The 22614-nt window shown below is 42.8% G+C and overlaps 1 protein-coding gene across 3 annotated transcripts in view; it reads right to left on the bottom strand.

The window, feature by feature from the left end:
* The window catches only part of LOC116697403 (A disintegrin and metalloproteinase with thrombospondin motifs 2), a 105604-nt gene extending 83833 nt beyond the window's left edge, over window positions 1-21771 (bottom strand). For 2 of the 3 annotated variants that reach the window (XM_032528752.1, XM_032528753.1), the window contains exons 1-2: window positions 21057-21771; window positions 18806-19215 (exon numbers count right to left, since the gene is read on the bottom strand). In XM_032528752.1, the coding sequence (XP_032384643.1) occupies window positions 18806-19215; window positions 21057-21144 (498 nt within the window). In that variant the 5' untranslated portion in view covers window positions 21145-21771. The remainder of the gene's footprint in view (window positions 1-18805; window positions 19216-21056) is intronic. The other variant, XM_032528754.1, reaches the window with a different exon arrangement.
* Between the last annotated feature and the right edge of the window lie 843 nt (window positions 21772-22614).

Here is a 22614-nt window from a genome sequence, read left to right as displayed (position 1 = left end):
GTGTGTGTGTGTGTGTGTGTGTGTGTGTGTGTGTGTGTGTGTGTGTGTGTTGCTGCTCGAATGCCAATGCCGTCATCAAAGGACACGTCAAAATGAAGGCTCTGGCAGAAGCTGCTGTCGGGATCTCAGACACACGCACATAAACACGCACATGCACACTGCTCCAACTATGCTTTCATATCACGCCCTGGCAACGCCCACTGACTGCAGCATATCTCCAACGGTATCACCAAGGTTACCAGCGGTAGCCAGGGATACCGTCGGAGCCGCCTGTGAAAATGTAGAGAATGGGTGTGGCTAAAGTCTAGTTGGTCGACGGCAACATCCTCATGTCAAAAATGTCACAGTTAGGACACATGCATTTTTATGTATCAAAAACAGTGTAACTGCTTGTTAAGGTTTCACTGAACTGACGGATATTTTACTTACTGAATCTTTAATATTAAAATAGGCTGAAAAGAAATTCACAATACATTTCTTATGTGTTAAATATGCAAAGCTGGTTTCATCCACAGTCTATCACATTTCTTTCCATATGCTGTGAAAAAAGTATTGTTCCTTTCCAAGTCTCAGTTCGCACTTTGCTTTCAGCAGTTATCAGCATGCTTCGCCCAAATACTAATCCAGCCACGTTATTAACAATCCAGGTGTTGTTTGATCCTTTGCGCCTCAGCTCGTCTCATTCTGCATCTTTACACACACCTCTTGTTTCAACATAACATGTGTGTGCCTGATCTAACAGACATTTAAGATGTACTATTATACCAGGGTGCATGCATTAGTCAGTGAGTTAGTTAGCCAAGCGAGAGGCTTGAATTCATTGGTCTAAGGACCCAAGATTAAAAATTGGTGTTTCCATGACAAAGGATGGCCTCCGCCAGCACCCGTGTATCCACAGCACTGACACACAAATTGAGAAAGAATATTCCCAGGCATGCTCCAAGCTTTACTCTCTCTGCCTGGAGGTGTGTGTGTGTGTGTGTGTGTGTGTGTGTGTGTGTGTGTGTGTGTGTGTGTGGAGAGTTAGGGTGAGAAAGAGAGAGAGAGAGAGAGAGAGAGAGAGAGAGAGAGAGAGAGAGAGATTGCTTTCCTCTTCAAGTATCGAAAACACTTGGAATATTTGGATCCATCAAGTTGAGGGACAGAAAGAAGCGAGAGAAACCGGAGAAGAAAATTGTGTTTGCACCTTTGTAAACCATCAATCATCCACACACAAGCGGCAGGTGTTTGCACCAAAGATACACACACACAAGTACATATGCATACATCCACATTTACATTCCACAATGACAATGAGTTTGATTACTCCTTTTTTCACATCATAATTCTAACATGATATGCATTCCTGCAAATGACAATTGCATATATATGGAGCTGTCTAGGTGTCTTAGAGCTGTGTGTGTGTGTGTGTGTGTGTGTGTGTGTGTGTGTGTGTGTGTGTGTGTGTGTGTGTGTGTGTGTGTGTGTGTGTGTGTGTGTATTTGGTGTGGGGAAAGATAACAGGACTAACAGAGACATCGATGTATTTTAGGGTTTCATGAGGCCTTATGAACACAACTTTGGGTTGGGTTGTGGGTTGTTGAAGTGTCAACCCTTCCCCTACTGTTCCACATCCTCCTCCTACCCCATGAAGCAATTCCAACATGTTTAGAAACTTCAGCTAATGGTGTTTTTTATACTTCTGGGTCCAATTTATGGTTGGGTATGTTTCCTTTTATGCATGCTAAAATATGATCAAATACATATGTAAAGCAGCTGTTCTTGAGAAAATGTGACAATTTATGCAGTATGTCGTTTGTCCAAAGTGCATAATGACACACAGAAAACAATGGAGAAAACCTACAAGATGAAAAAGTACAAAAGTGCAAAACGCAAAAAACGCCCTCATGTCCTGCTTTACCAATGCAGAGAATGTCAAGAAAGAAATGTGACTCTGGCTTACTGAAGAAGGTCAAACATTCTATCGGTATGTCTATCCAATACATTGTTATTGTTACAGAAGTGTGCAACGGTCCCTGGAGGCACTTGTTAAAGAACTGGGTTTGAGGAGAGAACTGAAGAATAGAGAAAGTTCTGAATCTGTATCTATAGATTTGGAAAATTGATGGCTGAGAATAAAAGAATGTGAATGGAGAAGCTTTATTTTATCAGAGCCACGCAATGCTCAATGAGGATTGGTTCTTGGACTTCTTAGTGGATGTGCTTCAGTCATTTAGAAGATCGTTCCCTCTAAGGACACTAGGTTCACATAGGAGCATAACTTTGATCAGACCTTTGGACAACATGTTGGAACTGTGTTTCACAACAAACCCATTTATATATTATATGTATGGATAGCACAGAAGATCCCTCCAGTATGTGCAGTATCTCCATTTCAACATATTGTCCTAAAGGACAGACAGGAAGTCCAAGCAAAAATTGGGCTGTACAAAGTTACTTATCTTGAAAATATCTTTTCTATTGAATTGCATTACATTGTTAAGTATTGCTATTATTAAAGCACCCATATTATGCTCATTTACAGGTTCATAATTGTATTTTCAGGTTGTACCAGAATAGGTATACATGGTTTCAATTTCAAAACACACCGTATTTTTGTTGTACTGCACATTGCTGCAGATCCTGTTTTCAAACTATGTGTTTAGGTCGCCTCATTAAACAGAGTGTAAAATTACACCCTGCCATTAAAATATACTGTGCATACGCATGCACACACAGAGGGACAAGAAAGAAGGGTTAAGGATGTAGCCTGAGGCTGCGTGTGTGTGAACGCATAAACAAGTCTATGTTGTACTGCATGCATTTGTGGGTGCCAATTAAAATATAAATAAAAAAACCATCTACACAGTGTCCGCGTTCCAACACCTGATCCGCAGGCTTTTGTTAATACAATATACCAGGTTGAAAACAGATATCTCTAATCCTCAGATCAGTAAACGAGTCCTAAGCCTGTCATCCCATCTACAGCATCATTACCTCATGCACACATGATGCAGTCCCACATACAGAAAAAAAGACATTTATCGCCTCAGAGAAAGGTCACCACAAGCAAAAGTAAAAGACAAAGCAAGCAATCAAACTGCCAATCAACGGGGAATCCCACCACTTTCAAACAAACAAATATGTGCTTGTGAACCAATAAACACCCTCAGAAATAGCTCTTCTTTGCACACACACACTGACACATGTGCGTCTTCCTCTCCCTGAGATTCACACTTTAAACTATAGACTTCATCTAGAGGGGAAACACCAGCCTCCTCTATTGCCCCCAATTACTGCAACATGGAAGCGGAGTCAACAGCCACAGTTTTATACAATCATATTGTCTGAGAGGAAATCAGCCCCCTTTCACTTCTGCTTTGAGTTGTGCGCTGCCGGCCAGGGCTTCAACAAAAGCCACTTAAACTATCATATTCTGAAAGAGAGCAAAAAAGGCTTGAGCTCCTTCATGGAGAAGGATTCTATACAGTTTCGCAGAGAGACGTTCTGCATATTATTCTTCTTCATGTAATACTTTCACTGAGCTCAAACAGATATCTTAATCCTGAGAACACACAAGGGCTAGCGCTTGGTAGTTCGTATGGCAGAAGGAAAGCCCATAGGTTCAATTTGTGTGCAATTTGCTGTGTGTGTTTGTGTGTGTGTGTGTGTGTGTGTGTGTGTGTGTGTGTGTGTGTGTGTGTGTGTGTGTGTGTGTGTGTGTGTGTGTGTAGGCCATTCTGCTCACTGCGAGCTCCCTCGTATTGCCATTATACATCACAGCACAGCACCAGCAAGTGGCTGTGTCAAAAAGCCTGCCTCCCTCTTCGCCATATCTCATTGTTACCTCCCCTAACCAAATTACCCCCCAACCCCCGCCTCACCCACCCCCCTCCTGTAGACACTGAGAGATGAGCTTCAGAAAACAGCTGCCTCAAAAAGACAGCAGCAGTGTCCAGCAGCCTTCGAGAAGAAATGAGAGTAAACAAACAACACTCAACAAACAAAGATCCTGGGTGTCATACTTCTGCTGAAAATTGAAAGACATTTCGAAAATGTAGAAAATGAGTACCATTTATTCGATGAGAATGGCAACCCCTGACATTTTCATATATGTACTTGTCCGTTTTACTACTGTTTATCACCAGGGCCGTGACATGTATAGCCAGATTATTCTACATTCAGTGAAAATCCTCTGGCACACAGGAAGGAGCAGTTTGTTTGAAGTAAGTAGAAGATGCCAGCAAAGGACTGCCACTGCCAAGCAGAAAAAACAACAACAACCACCTACAAAATTTACTCTAGCACATTAAAGTTACACCTCCCTCTCTGGTAAGTAATTTACATCGTAGGGATGCACAGATCTAATCCTAATATCGGGCCGATACTGATCCAAATAGTTGGATCGTGACAACCGGGCCGATGTATTTAATCCAATTTTATGTTTATATTGTGTTTATTTTTTCCCAACCCCACCTACTTGCACAAGTCCAAAGAAAAAGGACAACACACAGACGAAACAGCGTAGCTTATTGGTTGTATGCAGCTAAAGACAATGTCAGATCCAAAATGTTCCTGAGAAAGTCATTCAATAGCCCATGTTCGATAGGGCCATGCTGTATTTTGACCCATGCTCCATCCAGGTGTCTCGGTTAGTGCCTGGTATTGACTCTTCCTTTGAATAAGTCTGAACTGGTACAAATTCTTACTGGTTCAAGAGCTAAAATGGATCAAAACACGGGGCCCTTTACTGTACTTTCCTACTAGTACATCTGTAAAAGAAACAAAATTCTGCACCTCTATTTTGGAGCACAAACACTCATTACCATTGTATCTGTGGGGTTGGAATGCAAAAACATCACAACCCTGATCGCTTAACAATGGATATTTCATCAACATTAAAAAACTCATGATGTTTTCACCCTAACACTAATTCCAGTCCAGGTGTAGTTGTTAGTGTTCAATCCCACATGAGCTTTTTTACCATTTCCATTGTCTTATTGAGCTTGCCCATGCAGAGCTTAAGAGCATTGTGATAAACTGGGCACGCTGGTTTATTAGCAGGTACAGTAGTCAGTGTGAGGCAACAACAGCTTGTGGCTCAGCTGGGGCTATAACCTCTACGCACTGTAGTGGGAGAGAAGGAGGAAGAGGGACGTGGAGAGGGCAAAAGAGAGATAAAGATGGATGGGCAATGGAGGAGGGAGAAAAGGTAAGAAAAAAAGCACATCAGACAGGGAGTGCTTTGGTCCAAAACATCACCTTTCTCTGCCAGTCAGGCTTTAACGCTCTCATCCTCCCGGCATGCACATTTGTCAGAGGTTGGTTTAACAATTCTAATGGTGATTAAAAATGCAGTTTCAGAGACACATGCGCAGTGACCAAGGACTGTTTTGTCAGAATAAGGAATAAAATAAAAATAACTAAGAGGAGAACTACCATAAATCATCCGCTTGGGCCTCAGGGCCTCGGCAAAACAAATCTCTCCTGTAATAATTTGGTCACCGTCATCAGCATAAATTATTGAACTATTTTGCTTTATTTGGCGGGAAACCCAAGGAAGTGACAAACCTCCAGTAACACTACTACAACGAAGCCAGTGTGAGTAATACAGAATCTCACGAAACATTTGGAAGCGATTTCAGAGCTGATTGTGTTGAGTCATGTTGTGAAACATGATTATACATCCTAAAAATAGAGACTTGTGATTTGGAAGCTAACTAAGAGGGGTGTAAGGTTTAATATTTACTACGGACAAGTAATTTAGGCAATTACTTACTCTAATTAACAGAATTGCCATTTGAGGTAAAAAAGCAGCTATTAACAATGCATGCTGGACTGATTGAGGCCTATAACCCCTAATATTTAATCTTCAAAAAAGGGCAATGAACGCCTACTACAACTTGGACCTACATTATAAGTGCATGAACCTTGCGAGTGGTCCCATTATATCTGACAGGTGGCCCTGGGGTTTACTTTACCACCTCAGGAAAGCCTTGAGTTCTACAACACAACTCAACCACACAAAAAGACATAAAAAAATATCAGTGGTATTGGGAAGGAAATACAAAAAAGGAGAATGTACTTGGCCTTAAACAGGATATACACAGTGGAAGACTGTCTGGTCATTGTGACTGGCCCAAAACTGAGAAATTCCTTGACCAGATAAGAACATTGGTAATGTTCTTATCACTTAGGAGTGGTTGTGGAAAGAGGCCAACGCAGCCATAGAAGGACTAACTGGGAGGTCACCATGCTTTCAAAAGAAATGTGTGCTCTGCAAATACAGCCAAAATATTAAGAAAACATACTTCCCTCATTTCCGGATTAAATGTGATCTAAAATACCTCGCCCCTCATGTGCAACTTCTATCAATACTTTAAAAAGTGCCACACAAAAATTCAAATCCACTCATATCAGATGGAACAGGTTTCCTTTCAGGTTTAATCATTATCATGTTTATTTGGACTGTTTATTGATTTAATCTTCTTGAAGAGATTCATATTTGAACAGCTGTTATTCCTGATTTACCGTATTGTCATGTTTGGCACAAATATTTTTCTGTTTCGTGCTCAGTTGAATTGAAAAAAATGGCTAATAATGACACAGAGAAAGGTACAAACACCTCCATACGGGCCTATGCACAACATGCAAACAGAAAGAGAGACAGTTTGAGAAGATAGACACATAACTAGACCTAGAACAAATGTCCCCCCCCCCAACCGGCAAAAGAGATGAAGAGATGGTAAGGGATAAAAGACGGAGGTGGATGTCGGCTTCACACTGTCTTTACACCAGCAAAAAGGACAGAGAGGAGGGCGCAGTCAAATCGCATCAGAGTCAGCTGCAGACACACCCGCCCTGCAAGCATACACCCCGCTGCTGGGAGAGGAGAAGAGAGGAGTGGAGAGGAGAGAAGAGGAGGAGCATAAACCAAGGGAAAAAAAAACATCTAGCCTGCTTCACATGCAGTCTTGTTGATGTGGCCAAAATGTGGACCTGTGTGGTAGATCCCAGCCTTGAACTTATACAGTTTACAGTCCGGCTGGTGGTGGTGTAGTATGTAGGAGTGGGTGAAAAAGTGAGGAGACAGTACAAAAATGGAGAAAGAGGATTATAAATGAACTGTGGAGATAGAGCACAACCTGACAATAAGTCCCTTCTCCCCAGTGTGTCAGTGTGTGTGAAATAGAGAGGCAGAGGATTAGCCTCTGAGAAAAAAAAAATGTCCCTTTGTGATGCTGTCAATCATGACGCTGTGTGTGTGTGTGTGTGTGTGTGTGTGTTAGTGAGGCTAAAAGTTACAAGGATGCACAATGCTGCCTATGTCCATAAACATAACCAATAATAGACTAAGTCTGACAGCAGAGCTATTCAATAATTTATCTTTTAAGCCCTTATTCTTATTTTAATAGTTGCGCACCTTAATGCACTTTGTAACACACTAAGCCACACACTCCTGACATACACCGATGACATAACAGTGTAGAAGGGCCTTGACAACCTTCTGAAAACATTAACATGCTTCTTTATTGATCCCTGATCGGCATTCCTTTCCTCTTTCCATGGAGGCCAGAGGCTGGATTGGCTACATGCAGCAGTAAGCAAGCAGCTAATAAGGACTTTTGCTCAAGGACACTTCAATAGAACAGAGGCTAATTGAGGGTTGAATCAGATACTTGTAAATAGGGCTGGGCGATATGTATACTGTAGATATACTATATAAAACACTGATCATGAAAATTGATCGAAATGAGCTTTTAATTTTGACTATCATAATCAGAAGCAGGATCTGTGATCGCCCCATTTTTTTTCTCACTACACCCCCACCTACTTGTGCACGTTCGAAGATAAAAACAGCAGCAGCCAAAGCGCACCTTACCGGCTTGTAGCATGCAGCTAAAGACACATGGTAAAGTTGGCTTACCGGTAGCATGCAGCTGCTCTTTTCCAGAAAACCCTAGCCGCTACTTCATGGCATGTTCATGTGCATCTCGCCAAACTAATGGTGCATTCAATTGCACTTTGTTCATTTTGTAACTTTGTAACATTTTAAAACTGCTATTGTTATGCACCCTTCTGCCATCTAGTGGCACTTATTGTGGCATGGCAGCCACTGTTGAAAAGAAAATGTGTAAATCAAAAATGGAATTGTGACTTCAAAACTGAAAGTCAAATCAAATTGTGGATTTGGAGAACGTACTAACCCAATCCCAGCACAGTAACTAAAGAACTTAAGCTGCATCCAGGCAATCAGTCTTTTAGGAGACAGCCCCCTTTACAAAAACGGACAGTGGGGCAGGAGTGAGCTTAACACACCACATGCTATTGTCCAGGGGTCAGAGGTTGGAAAGTTACATGGGAGAGATGAGTACGCCAGGTGTGTGGTAAAACGTAGGATAATGTCCCTTAAAGTCCAGCACAAAGAAGATTATGTGCCACAAAGATTCCAAATATCACAAAATGCACTAATCACCTGAAGCATTACCAGCATTACCATTACATGCAAACATTTCACCCGTAATTAGACCTTTTCCTGGGAATGTGCAAATTAATCACACATGCTGTTGCTTTTTAAAAAGCAAAAGACATTATTCTGATTGGTATCATTATAAATGAGGGATTTTAACGACTGAATAAGATATACGCTTTAAACACTTCACACTGTGGGATTCAGAAGGATTTTGACTGACAGGATTGTGTTTATTTTTTGTGTGATTACGTATTTAAATAGCTTTTCTGGTTGCAGCTCGCATTATTTCTGGTCCGTAGGGGTGGGGGAAAAATCGATACAGCATAGTATCTCAATATTTTCTGTGGCAATACTGTATTGATACATAAATGCCAAGTTTCGATCTTTTATTATATATGTGTTTGTTAGTTTGTCTGCTCGACAATCATATTTTGCAGCAATAAAATTGAAGTGAGATTAACAAACAGAAAAATTTATCTTTTTAGATAAAACAGATGTTGATAAAGTTTCCTTTTGGGAACATTGCAGAATATTGCAAATCGTTTTAAATTGCAATAATATTGTATCATGACAAAAATATTGTGATGATATCGTATCGTGAGACCTCTGGTGAGTCCCACCCCTACCAGTCAGGTTCTCAAATCTCTTACTATTGTGATAAATATATTGTGATAAATATCACCTTATCCCCCACCGTTGGGTGTTGATAAAGTCCTTGATGGTGATTGACTTTGCTGATCCAGAAGACACATCCAGCACACTTCTGAAGCCCAACTACACAGTAACTCAATCTCACACAGAGCTATACATGGACAAGGTCATCTCAGAGTCTCCATGACATTTGGCAAACGGATTACATAATTGTAAGGCAGTATCCAAAGCTTTTCTTGTACACTCTGGCAGACGATCAGTCACTGTGATCAAAGTGCTAGATGTGTTTCTTTGTTTCTGCTACTTCACTCCAGCCCCCACAGAGTCAGTTATTAGAATACAATATATTATTATATAATATATTACATATGCTGGTACACTAACAATTCCCGAGGTCCTCGTGCACTGGCCATAAAAAATAAAAATAAAAAAAAACATAATACACTGGGAGAGAAAATGTGATTATTTCTCTATTGCAGAAAACAAAAACAGGCAGGCCTAGTTAGATGAGGAGGGTGTGAGTTTCTGTTATGAGGTGCGATTCTTGGCTTAGCTGCCTGCTGCAGTAAGCGCCAAGCAAAATGCTTTTTTTTTTTCTAATGCACAAAGACAGAGATGTAGACAGACATACAGACAAGCTCTGTTTTGTTTTTCTTTCCATTGAGGAACATGCAAACAGAAAATACAAATGAGACTGCTAAACAATTCAATCCAGTGGAAAAACAAATTTAACTAATTAGAATTAGAGTGTAGGGGGTTTAAGTATGCACTCATGCAGTGAAAGCAACCGGCAAACATAAAATATCCATGATCAATAAGAGAAGTGTACTAGCTTCTGGAAGCAGGCTATTGAACTTAGCTGAGAGAAGGAGACAATGGAAAGTGATTTTTTTGGGTTTTCATGCTAATCAAGAAGAGTGTCTCCTCCCTCCCTCCATACACTCCATCCCTTCAGACTGAGCACGGAGCAGGTGGCGACGGTTATGATGATGATGCTGCTGCTGTTCTTGTTTAGGTTTGGGCACATTAAGATTCCACCGTGCTCTTCCTCCCTCACCATTTGTGTTATTGTCATTTTCCTCCACCTACCCTCCTTTCTTTCTCATGCTAACTCTCTCTCATGTTGTGATGTGTTTTTTAGGATTATATGGGGAAAACTTTAAGTTCACAGGTACAAAAACAATCTTTTTCTAAAAAAAATTATTTATTAGTATTTGCGTCCAAATGGATCCATATGCAAAGGACTCAACACGCTGCTTAATATTCCAGGCCGATAGGGGGCGTTGTTTCTGCTACAAAAATTCTCTAACAAACAGAGAAGAAGAGGCGGAAAAAGTGCGTTTTCAGGCAGTGCTATAGAGGATTCGTTTGGACAATCACACAAAAAGATGCAAAACATTTTTACAGTTTACACTAAAAAGCGTTTCCAAGAGTATGAAGCCACATGCGTGGCGGCGGGGAGGTAAAACGAGGCGGCCACAGGAGGGCTGGGTCAGCCAGGGCTAGATAGGCAGAAGGTTTGTTAAAACGCTGGAACTGTTTCCAAGATTTTCCACAGAGGCATACGGGGCCTGTTAGCTCGAGAACTGCTGATGTGGATAGCATCAATCAGTTTCCCACACTGCCCTGCGGTCTGTGGGACTTGCTGGCTGACTGATTGACTGACTGACAGGCAAGCTGGGCTTTAGAGAATTAACTATTTTGGTCCATGAAACAATTGATCTTCTAATTGTGATCCCTGATTCTTCAAAATGACACGATGGAATTCATTCTTTGTTCAGACCATGAAATGCTTTTTGTTCATTCATTTGAAATTCGGGTGTTTTGCACTCCACTGTCCACATGGCAATCATGGGAGAAGAGTCACAATGTGTTTGGATCATTGTGATTAACATGGTACCCACAAAAACACAAACTCAATGTACAAAGGTATGTAGTCTGCCTTTCCTATATATACGGCTCACCACTCTGCACCTCTCAAACAACATAATTGCACCTACACTACATTGGGATGGAGGTAAAGTAATTTCATCATGTGCTATTGTGACTGGCGCAGCTGTTATGAATTCAGAAAAAATGTTACTATCTGAGAAAATAATTCATCAATCATTATTGTACACCCTTTTTTCCACATTACTAACCTTTAGAGGAAAACACACTTCACGTAGTATATGAACCAAAATAACAAGCATTGACCACGCACTGGTCATTGCACTGTTAAACATATAGCCCAAAGTCTGGGATATCACCATGACATCATGGAATCCAAGAAACACGTTCCATCCTCATTACTGCATAATATCCGTGAGCTGATTTTAGTATCAAAACAACCTGCTGTTATCGTGACATCACAGAGGTGTTTCCCTATAATCATTGGGGTTCCACTGTTCCATTTTCTCGAATGAATCCTGTTATTTCAACCACTCAAACAAACCGTGTGCTCTGAGCCAGCACTCTGTGAATGACAGAGAGCGAGACAAAGAGAGTCAAGGGGGCTGGTTAAGTGCACTGAGTGAGCGGCAGTAATCACAGCTCTGGTAAAAGCACTCCTTTGCTCTGTATAGTGTTCCTCAGAATGGCCCTGCTCTCTGTCTGTCTGACTCTCTCGCTCTCTCTCCCACCCTCACTTCCTCTATTTTCTCTCTCTGTCTGATAATAGCTCTAGATTGAGTAATTGTATGTTTGAGTGGAGCTACACTGCAGGGGTAGAACCTGCAATCAGATACCGAGAGCATGTTTCTCTCGCTCGCTGTCTGTCTGTCTCTCCATTCATACCATGCCTCAGCAGTCTGGCCTCTCCACACCCGGCCCTCCTTCCAGCCATGCGGTTCCTGCAGGCGTTCCTCAACCATCACTCCTCCATTTTTTTTTGTTTCCTCAACATACACGCAGTCTCCTCTACACAGCAAGTGAGGGCTGGGGTCAACAGCTGTGAGCCGTGCTGTAATTGATGTCATCATTTCAATTTGAGCTGATTACAGTTCAGAGCTGCTTATCGTGTGACCCGGGGTGGAATAACACACTGTAGGGCCCAGTGAGCTGCCACGCCTGACCAAGCTAAACTGCCGGGCTGGATAGATGAATGGATGGGTTGGCTCAGCCCAGGGCTGCCTTTTCTATTGACTCCCACTACGGAGGTAATGACTGAGCCTATTCCAGGGGCATGGCTGGCGCAAGTATCTGTGTTGCTGCCATTTAGAGTAGTGCTGGGGCTATTATTGTGAATGGCCTGCCCCTCTGTCAACACACTCACACATGACAAAGAGCTCTGCTGGCACAGAACTGGGCGTGTGCAGTGTGTATGTTTAGTGGCTTTGTAATGCTAAGTACCGTTTAAACCTTATTAATTGTAGTCATATAGCAACCACAACATCATTAGATTAAATTAGTAATGTTACCCTGAAAGGCAATTTGTATAGTGTTTGCAAAGAATGTGCCATTTCCATGCACCCGCCACAGAAAAGACACCTGTCAATGCTGGGAAAAATTTGCGTTTCTCCTTTCTGTTCTTGTTGAATCTTTTCAATGAAAACACCAAAATAACAACGCTGCCTTCCAGCATTCCTACTGTGCACTAACAACACACATGAACAGACTGAAGAACACAGCCATACATAAATATGGCATATCAGAATATTCAAAAGGCAAGACCTGCACAGGATCTGGGCTAATTATCTGCCAGCTAATGATGATATACATACTATGCAAAAAGCAGGCATAAAACAAATATCCTTAAGTTAGTAACACCCAGATCCACCTTCTTGGTTCTTAACATTTTAATGCATAGCCAGGGGGCAATACCCTTAACCCTCAACACCACTTGTCTGAGCAACACTTGGGAGCAGAGCTGCTGCTAAAAACAGACAAAAGACAATTCACTAAAGGAACACTGCCTCTTTCTTTTTTGAATCTGTGGGTGTTGGGGAGCAAAAAGCTGTCTGCCACATTCTTTTTCTCTCGCTTTCTCTGTCATTTTCCTGACTATCTTTTAATACCATCATTAGGAAAGCTCGCCTGCTTGCTGCTACCGCTGCTGGCCAAGAAACACGAGACAGAGAGAGTGAAAGAAGGTAAAGAGCGAAAGGAGTGACGGGTGGAGACATCAAGAGAAATGTGTTCACAGGTTTTTGTCATGCAGCGAGGTAAATTTGGTTCATGGGAACTTTGCTTTGGCTGCTGTCCGTCCCTGCTGTGTGTCAGAGCATCTGACCATACAGTAGGTGTGGCGCGTGCTGGAGCACATGATTCCCACTTCAGCAAAGGTGTGTAGTGTGCACATATGAAAGTGTACAATGAACAACCTGTGTGCTGTCATCCAAGTGTGCACCCACCTGAATTTTATGAGTAAACCGTTACAAACTCTTAGTCATGAAGATCACTTGTCACCCATCGGGATCGCATTTCAGCTGGAAATAAAGCTGGATCTCATTTCTGGCTTTTCCCCGTGTACGCCTATCAGCTACACAGACCTGTGTGACCTCCTGTTCCCACGGGAACCTGAAGCTGCCCTAGAATTTGTCAGAAGTTGCTGATTATAAGGGGTGCTGTGGCCCATCTGGAAAACAGGCACCTCACTAGAGATAGATATCTGGATATGCAGCACTGTATGTGTTTATGGTTTGAAGGTTAAGTAATTGTTGGTGGAAGATGACACTTTTAGAACTTTTAGAAATTATTTTACTCTATTACCTTCTGTCTAGTCCAGTTTTTTTTTAAGTTTCTTATTTCAAAAATGTAAATATTTCTGAAAACATATACAATAATATGAATTAAAGATAAATTGGTCTATTTGTGAAAAAAAATATTAACACATTGAAGATAAGCTTACTATTGATAAGGTAGCCACTATGATAGCAGCTAAGTTTAAAAATTAAGGGGTCCCTTAAAATGGGCCTAAAAAACATTGAAGACCCCGGTCTAGTCTATGTCAACGATGTTTTATTTACGGGGTAGTTCCGGTGCCACTGGAAATTCTGCCGGCTGTCCCTCCCCTTTCTTTGTGTTGGCATTCTAAGCTCTGGTCGATTTATGAGGACTATGGTTAACTGGTCCTCAGATCTCTGCAGGGTAAATCCAGACTGCTAGCTAGACTATCTGTCCAATCTGAGTTTTCTGTTGCATGACTAAAACAACCTTTGAACGTACACATGTTCCACCCAAACAAGTTCCTTCCAGAGGCTACTTTGCAGCGGCACCGTTGCTCCATCTAGCGCTTAGCGCCACCCGATTCATGATTCACGGTTGTGATTGGTTTAAAGAAATGCCAATAAACCAGAGCACATTTTTATCCTACCGAGGAATCTTATGCGGACTACCCAGACCCTACTCCGTAGCGCTGTGGAGGTAGGTCTGGCAATGCGAGACTACCTTCTGTCTATTCATACTTTTCAATTTAACTTATTGCATTTTTTCTGAAGATGGTCTATTCAAGATTATTTTCTTTCTTTCTGTGTTTTAACTTTTGCTGGGTCACATTGGTGCATGCTGAGCATTCAGAGTTTTGAAATGGTCACATAATAATACTAATCCCTCTCAACAGAATCTCTGTGTGCTTGTGGCAACATAAATGATAAAACCACTTGAACAATTAAATCATGACTGAGAACTTGCTCTGACTATGCTCTAGTAAACAATGTTCATAAACAGCAGAAGTACCGACTTTCATTAAAACTGAAAAAAAGCTTAAATATACAAGAGGCTCTGATTTATTTGATGAAAATTAATGAACTTCCAAAGTGAAAGTCATTGCATTCCTGGCATCAGACATTGTAAGCACCCTGTGTACAGTGTGACAGTCCCTAATAGCACGTCACAATGACAGAATTATCTAGCAAGGAGAAATATAATAGCCATAACTCCCATCACTATATCTCTCTGTCTCTTCTAGAAAAATGAAAAGCCACTCTGCTGACACTCAACGATCCACATAAGTCCTACGCACACACACACACGCGCACACACACACACACACACACACACACACACACCTCATACTGTAAAGAGTGCTGCCTCCCCTCAACCATCCAGAGAACTAACCAGCTAATCACAGCTTCGGTTCACAGGAATCCAATTCCCTCCAAAGGTCATTAGTCAATTCAAAAGTTTTCTTTGCCCTCTTCATCTTCCCTCCTTTGCCTCTTTATTATTATTTTCTTGTATTTTGGTTTGAACCCTATCTGCCCCCGTCTTGGCTCTCTTCCTCCTTCCCCTCATCACACACCTTGGATCATAGCCAGCAAGAGGTTCTTGGCTGTAAAAGGCAACGCAGGGCAGAAAAGGCTCTAACCAGGTGGTTGGGTCACTGAGGAAGTGGGCACAGCAGGGCAGAGCAGGCTATAAAAAAGCAGATGCGGGCAGAGCTTCAACAGAACCTGACAGAGCTTGGCTATATTTCTTGTAAGGATGCACCGAATCCAGATTTTTGGGGTTTGCCGAATTCCGAATCCACTGGTTAAGATCCTGCCAAATCCGAGTACCGAATTCTACTCCCATCCTCAGTCCATAAACACAGTAAACACATTAATGAAGTAAACAACGTCCACGGCCAGGGGTGTCGGACTGAGGGGAAAAAAGGGGACCCAGTACGCAGGGCCCTCATGTGAGGAGGGCCCAAAAGGATGCTAGAATGAATAGCTGTGGATGCCGGGAGGGGCCCATAGAAAATGCTTTTCTACAGGGCCCAGAATTTTTGGCTACGTCCCTGTCCAAAGCTTTTAAAATAGTTACATGTAACAACCTAATGTTGAATTCACACGCTCTTTTCAGGAAAGCACATCGCTATTGCCAAATTTTCGCTAACCAGTGGATGATGAAGGCATGTTGGGTGGGTGAATTTAGAAAGCTAACGTTAGCTAACGAGCAGCAGCTGGCAGTTCAGTCGCTCTGCTCCCACGGTACGGATACTCATTTACCGAGAGAACAGCTGACAGCCGGGTGAGGCACTGTCTGGTTAACAGCTGTGACTGTCCTTCCTTTGCAATACCTCAAGTTGCTGCATTTTTGCTGCTGTCTGTAGATTCCTTAATGCACACTTCGTATTCTTTCGGATATTTCACGGGCAAAGTTTTAACAGCGGCGATGTTGTGTAATATTTAGGTTCCTCGTCACCACGAGACAAATCGGCATTGCAAATTTATCATGTAGCTCGACTTGAATCGCTTTTTTTTGACTTAAAATACTGCCAAACAACACTTTTTCTTCTTACAAGTTCCATTTTCACTTTCTCACAGCCTACTGCATTGAACGGTCCACCTACGTAAACACATTCCAGTAATAAACGGCGGCGTCATGACATCAACCAGCGTAGTGCGCGTAGTGCAAGCGTAGGGTTCGGTGGGAAAAGGTTCAGCAGAAACCAAACCCAGTCAAAAAACCCAATATTCAGCCAAATCCGGAACCAAATCCTGGAATCGGTGCATCTCTAATTTCTTGGCATGCCTGAGGAGGTTGTAAGAATTGATTAGTAATGACAGGAGTTGCTCAAAGGCACCGAGAAACAAATTAAATATAAGTGGACAGCGCTAATGTGATTATATAAAAGGACTTTTCCTTTTTTGACTATTTGGTGTGGCAATTCCAGCACTGATGAATAATTTGTCCAATACAATTTCATTGTTAACGACATTCTTTTACTCCTCAGCAATTTTAACAAGGCAAATTCTAAACAGCCTCAACAAGCATGATTTTAAAGGATATGTTCACATTGTTCACAGCACTCACATGCTCATAATTCCTTCTGTCCATACGAGCCCTGAAGAGATCCCTTTCTAATGAATCTTTAATGTAACCGTTGGGGGACAACATCCTCAGTCCTTATCCAGCAGGAATTTAGCTGGAGCCAGTATAAATACATCAGCAGTCTGCGTTAGACAAAGTGACTATTTTTATATATTACATTCTTTTTCGAATAAAATTCCTTATTTGTTTCATCGTTCAATGTTTTCTTGCTGAACTGTGGTGGAGGGACTGTAAAAAAAAAGACGGAATTTTGTACTAAACAGACCATAACGCCACTTGGTTCATCTAACTTGGATTGCTAAAGTTTTATATTAGCTTTGACTGCACTTAAAGGTGCACTGTGCAGTTTTGTAAACATACAGTATTTGTCACCAAAATGTATTGTGTGAATCCTTGAGGCCTAACAGCTGTGTTAAATGCATTTACTTCATCATAAAACTTGCAGTCTTCTTCTTTCTTTTGAATTTGGTGGTGGATTGCTACATTACCACCACCAATTGTCCAACAATGGAAAAGTCTAAAACTGGCAGCAATACTGTGCATTGCGTTGCCCACAAGCTCGTGTGCATACATCTCCATCCTTGTGCATGTATATGATACAAACAAAATGGAGACCTGCTCGTAACACAACAATTATTAAAGTTAACAAACACTGTTTCAACGACACATGGCCATGTGAGTATTATTATATGGCAGACAGACTTAGAAACATGTGATCCCATCCTTTTAAATCTTGGCAGGGCATTCAGCCTCTTAGGTGCTAACTGGTAATCTTTAATTTATTTATTTATCTACACTTTGACAGCCATCTTTCCTAGGAATTGCCAATAGAATGGCAGAATGACGGGCCGGAGCGAGCAGCAGTAGCAGTGAGTTGCTGCTGGCTGGTGTCAGGCTAAGTGGGCATGTCAGGCCTGTGCTGTCCTGGCTCCCTGCCTGCTCTCTCAGCTGCTTGCTCAGTCCCCTGTGTCCTCAACCCTAAACGGATCCAGTCGCTGCTACTCAGCTCCAGTGGCGGGCTGATCTGGCTAACTAATGAACACTTCCTAATGAGGGGAACTCCTCCCCCCAATCTCATCATTCCCAGTACACATGCTTTGCCCATTTTTACTCCTATTTAATTTTTTTACCCTGCCCCAAGGCTTATCTCTTGCACTTGTCCCCTACACCTTATCCTCTGGGCACTGGTCTCCATCTTTCTACATCCTCTCATCTCAGCAGTTCCTGTGCACAATCTTCACACAATCTTTCTCTCACTTCTCTCCCTTGCAGACAGCCATTCACCAACTGTTTGCCATCTCTTTTCCTCTATTCATCGTCTGCTCTATTAAAAGCATTTACAATTCAGGCTATTTCAGCAACTGTTGTGCAACCAAAATATTATATGGTGGCAGCTTCAATTCAAATGCTTATGTAGTGTCTGCTATTTGTCCAAGGCTTTATTGTCGGCAAATAGCGAGCATTACAAGCCAGCTGAATGTTATTCTAAAAGAATTGTGCTGAGATATCATACATATTGAGGTTATCTGTGAAATATCAGTGTACTGTTTTAATAATCCATTCCTCCTTTTACATTAACAAACTAAAAGGGGCAGAGGATAGAGGGATGAAAACGTGACTCAGGCATTTTTCATGGCAGGCTGGGTGTTACAACCAGTTTAGAGGAGAAAAGCAGTGTAAATCATAAGTTTGACCCTATTACAACCTCTGAACTATGGGGTCAACCAGAAAGACTCACCAGGGACAGAGACGGGGTCAAGGGGCAAAAATCTATTGCTTTTGCTATTATGTTAAAATGTTATATCAACCTTTTTCAAACAAAGAGCTCCCCTTCAAACTTAGACATCCATCATCTGCTCTCTTGTGTCAGTTTGTGGCCTTCTGTCCACAGGCGTCTTCACAGCGAGCTCAGTAAACATTTGAGCAGTTAGACAGATAAGAGTTAACACAGGTTTGTTCACTCACCAAGCCGTCACAGTTGCTGATAGCCACAGTGGCTCCGGGTGTGTCTGTGATGTCCCCAACGTACAAGCATTCATCATGCAGTGGCTCAGAGTGCTGGGCGCTGTCGCTGTCATCATGCCACTCCATCTTGGCTCCGGGGGCCACCAGCCTGGCATTGTGGCGCAAGCGCAGGTGGAACTCCCGGCCGAAGAGGGTGACGTTGTAGTAAAGCCTTTCCCGAAAGGCCACAGGCTCTCCTTTTGGTTCTTCCCACTCATCATTGCCTACTCCTACCTCCCTCTTCCGGCGCCTACGGGACTGCCCTCCTGCCATTCGGCCAGCTGAGACGGCGTGTGACAGGAAGCGGCCCTCTGCGTCCACACGGATCGGCCTCACCAGTCCATACTCCCCCAGGACATGCTGCAGGGAGTCTGGGAACAGGACAGTTAAGGGGAGAGAGAAAGGGGATGATGGGTGAGAGGAGAGAAGAGAACATGAGGCAGGGGCCGGTGAGAAAGGGAAAAATTGTTATGAAAATGTGGAAATGGACGAGAAGGAAGACAATCAAAGATTGAAGATAAGAAAAAGAAACCACAGCATGGAGAGGAGGAGATGTCATGGGAAAAGTGTGGGGCATAAACAGTGGAGAAAATGGGGAGTCATGTGTGCAGTGTGAATAGAAGGAAGAAAAAAAGAGGTGGAAGGAAAAATAAGGGATTAGAAAACTGTCAAGCATGCCATGAAATGATTTATTCTTTATTCTGAATCATAATAATTAATGAAAGAAATAAAAGCCTTGACCTTTTACTCACACACCCTCTCTAAAAGTAACCTCAGTCCAGTCCACACACACACACACACACACACACACAAAATTTGTGTAATTCAATCGCAGTAAAGATGGAGATACAAAATACTGTGAAAGCCCATGGAGCTCAGCCCTCAGGTCAATATGCCTATTCACTGGCAATGCCAATACACCTTCGTTCACTGCAAGACCTCCTTCAGGTGTGTGTTTATTCAGTCGGACACACACACACACACACACACACACACACACACACACACAGCCCCACCCATGAACCCAGAGGCGACCCCGGTGCTCGGCACTGTGCGTTTGCAAACGGCAGCCTCAGCAGTGCGCGCTGCGCTTCTGACACCTTCTGTGCCCTTCTACCGTCAACAGGAAAGCCAGCACAAGATCAAGGTGCTAATTGCGGCTTTCTCACGCTGTTTTCTCTCTGTCAGGCTGCTCGATCGAGGACAGGGATTTCTATAACCTCCACACAGACTGAATAAAAAAAAGGAAAACCAAACCCTCTTATTAAGCGCTGTCTATATGATGCACACTGGAATGTATTTTGCAATCATTTATCCTATAATCATCATCATAATGTTAAATTATCATTATTGTAAATTAACTACATACTAATTGATGCACTGTGAGTGATGACACCTAAAGACAATTCAAGCCTCTGACATTGACTTGGATTAGGCTAAGGCACATTTCAGGGACTGGGACAACACTGGTGCATTTTTAGGCGACCTGAGAAATGCTCCCTGCGTGCGTGCGCACACGCACACGCACACACACGCACACGCACACACACACACACACACACACACACAGCTAAGGCCACTTTAAGGTGTCAATACCATCAGAGTCAGAGACAGTTATGCTATCATCTCATAGTCTATGTGGTCCTCAGGTGCACTTGGTATTATTATTTTTTTGATAAAGTTTGCTGGCTGATAAATCCCAAAACACTGTTAATGTGTCTTGAGCCTCCATGCCAGAGGAATGATTTGATAATAGTGTGATCGATAGGCTGACATCCGACTCCAGCGTTCTGTGACAGATCGATAAATGCGACAGCGGCAAAATCTGATAATGTTAGGCTACTTCCCTGCAAAATCCGACAGTAAACTGATGCCCCTTTACACCCCAGATAACATTATCCACTGGATGGAGAAAGCATATCACAACACTGCTTGCACCGCTGAGGGACCTCCAGAAAGACCCTGCAAACACAGCAGGACGCACAGAAGTTGCAAACGCGTCCTACAATGTTGTTTTAAAAAACTGCAAAAGCATGCCAAAAATTAGACACAAGAAGGAAACCGGACAGTGTTTTTGCCGAGCTACGCTGAGCTCCAGACTTCCAGTGAGCGCATGGAGAGCCCCGTGCAGCCCTGCTGATAAGAGATCAGCAGATACGTAGAACAACATAAACACTGACCACGTTTAAAACATTAGGTCTACTGTACGTACCAACGCTACTGGCGATGTAAAGGCCGCTGGTGTGCAGCAGAAAGGCCGGTAGAATAATTAGGACAGTAAATCCAGGCGAGAGACCCATGGCAGCTCCGAACTGCGCAGGTGAGAGAGTGGGACTCCGGGCTCCAGTGTGGTGAAGTTCCCCGCCTGGCGCGACCAGCCACGCCACGACAGCAACAGCACAGCAGCCCGCAACTAGACTGCCAAGTGCACCGGGAGAGACGGAGCTCTCCTCCCCTCTCTCTCTCTTGCTCTCCACCGAGGTCTCTCTCTCTCTCGCTCTCGCTCTCTCTCCCACTCACACACTCTAACTCAACTCTCCTCCTCTCTTTCCTCCTATGTCTCTTTCTCTCAACTCCTCTCTCACATTGTGCGTGCTCCCCCACTCTTTGCCTGCTCTGACAACTCCCAGACTCTACACGCTCACACACACATACACACAAACCGGGCACCGGGCGCCCACACACTGCCTGTGTGTCTTTCCTGTGTAGATGAGAGGATATTTCAGAGAGCGCTGGCCGTGCTTCAGACAGACTGACTGACAGGCCCGCTGACAGCTCGCATCGACACGAAATGCAGGGAAATTATCGGACAAGCTGCTTTATCACAACTCCTCTTTTTTTTTTGCAACTTTTTCGCGCTCTCTGGTATGAAAACTACTGTTCAACTCTCCCCTCCGCTGATCCCCGATGTGCTGCAAGCATTGCCTAAACTTTTAATATCCCGTCAAGTGTCCCGGCCTGGGTGAGCAGCTGCGCCCCGTGTGGCTCACTAGCGGAACCGCATAGGGCCCAAGGGTCCAATTTACAGACAGAAGAACAATTCTTACTAGCCCTAACCTGCTTGCCCTCATTTAATACATCATTTACCCCTCTTGACCACTAATCTGAGATTGTTGCTAGCACTGCTGAGCAGCACAAGGCGAACAACTGATAAGAACAGAAATGGTTTCATGTTTGCTTTTCTTTAAAAAAAAATACATGAATGGAATATAACATGGACAATGACAAAAAAAAACTCAATTAGGCCTAACTATTTTTGAAGTAATACCAAAACCAGGTATCACAATGAATCCCACTTATAAATAAACTATGTCAACTTCAAAAATATCAGATTTTATTTATAGTCTTAGGTGTCAGGTTTTAAAGGCAACACAAAGCAAAATAATAGCTCCAAATAAGCCAAATCTCATTGGCTACAAAAACTGCAAAAGACAAAGCAGAGCAGGCTTAAATGATCACAATGGGCCAAATAATGACAAAGTGCGTAGTAATTACAGTCAGCTATTGTACAACACCATGAAGAGCGAGGTAAAGCTCACTGGCAGAGACAGATTAGTGGGGGGGGGGGCAGGATGGTAATTTTAATCTGTTTAGCCATCTACTGCAGTGTGTAAAGGAGTGTATACAAATGGGAAAAGACGGTCTTACACAGAGCAGGAATTATAAAATGATCAATCAAAATTGTTAATTGTTAATTCCTACATGTCAAACTAAAGTCAGTACTGCTGCAAGTCCCAGATGTATAAGTCCACAACAGGGCGATCAATCTT

Source organism: Etheostoma spectabile, chromosome 10 (genome assembly GCF_008692095.1).
Source record: "Etheostoma spectabile isolate EspeVRDwgs_2016 chromosome 10, UIUC_Espe_1.0, whole genome shotgun sequence".
Classification (NCBI taxonomy): Eukaryota; Metazoa; Chordata; class Actinopteri; order Perciformes; family Percidae; genus Etheostoma; species Etheostoma spectabile.
This window is presented reverse-complemented; position numbering and strand designations above follow the sequence as displayed.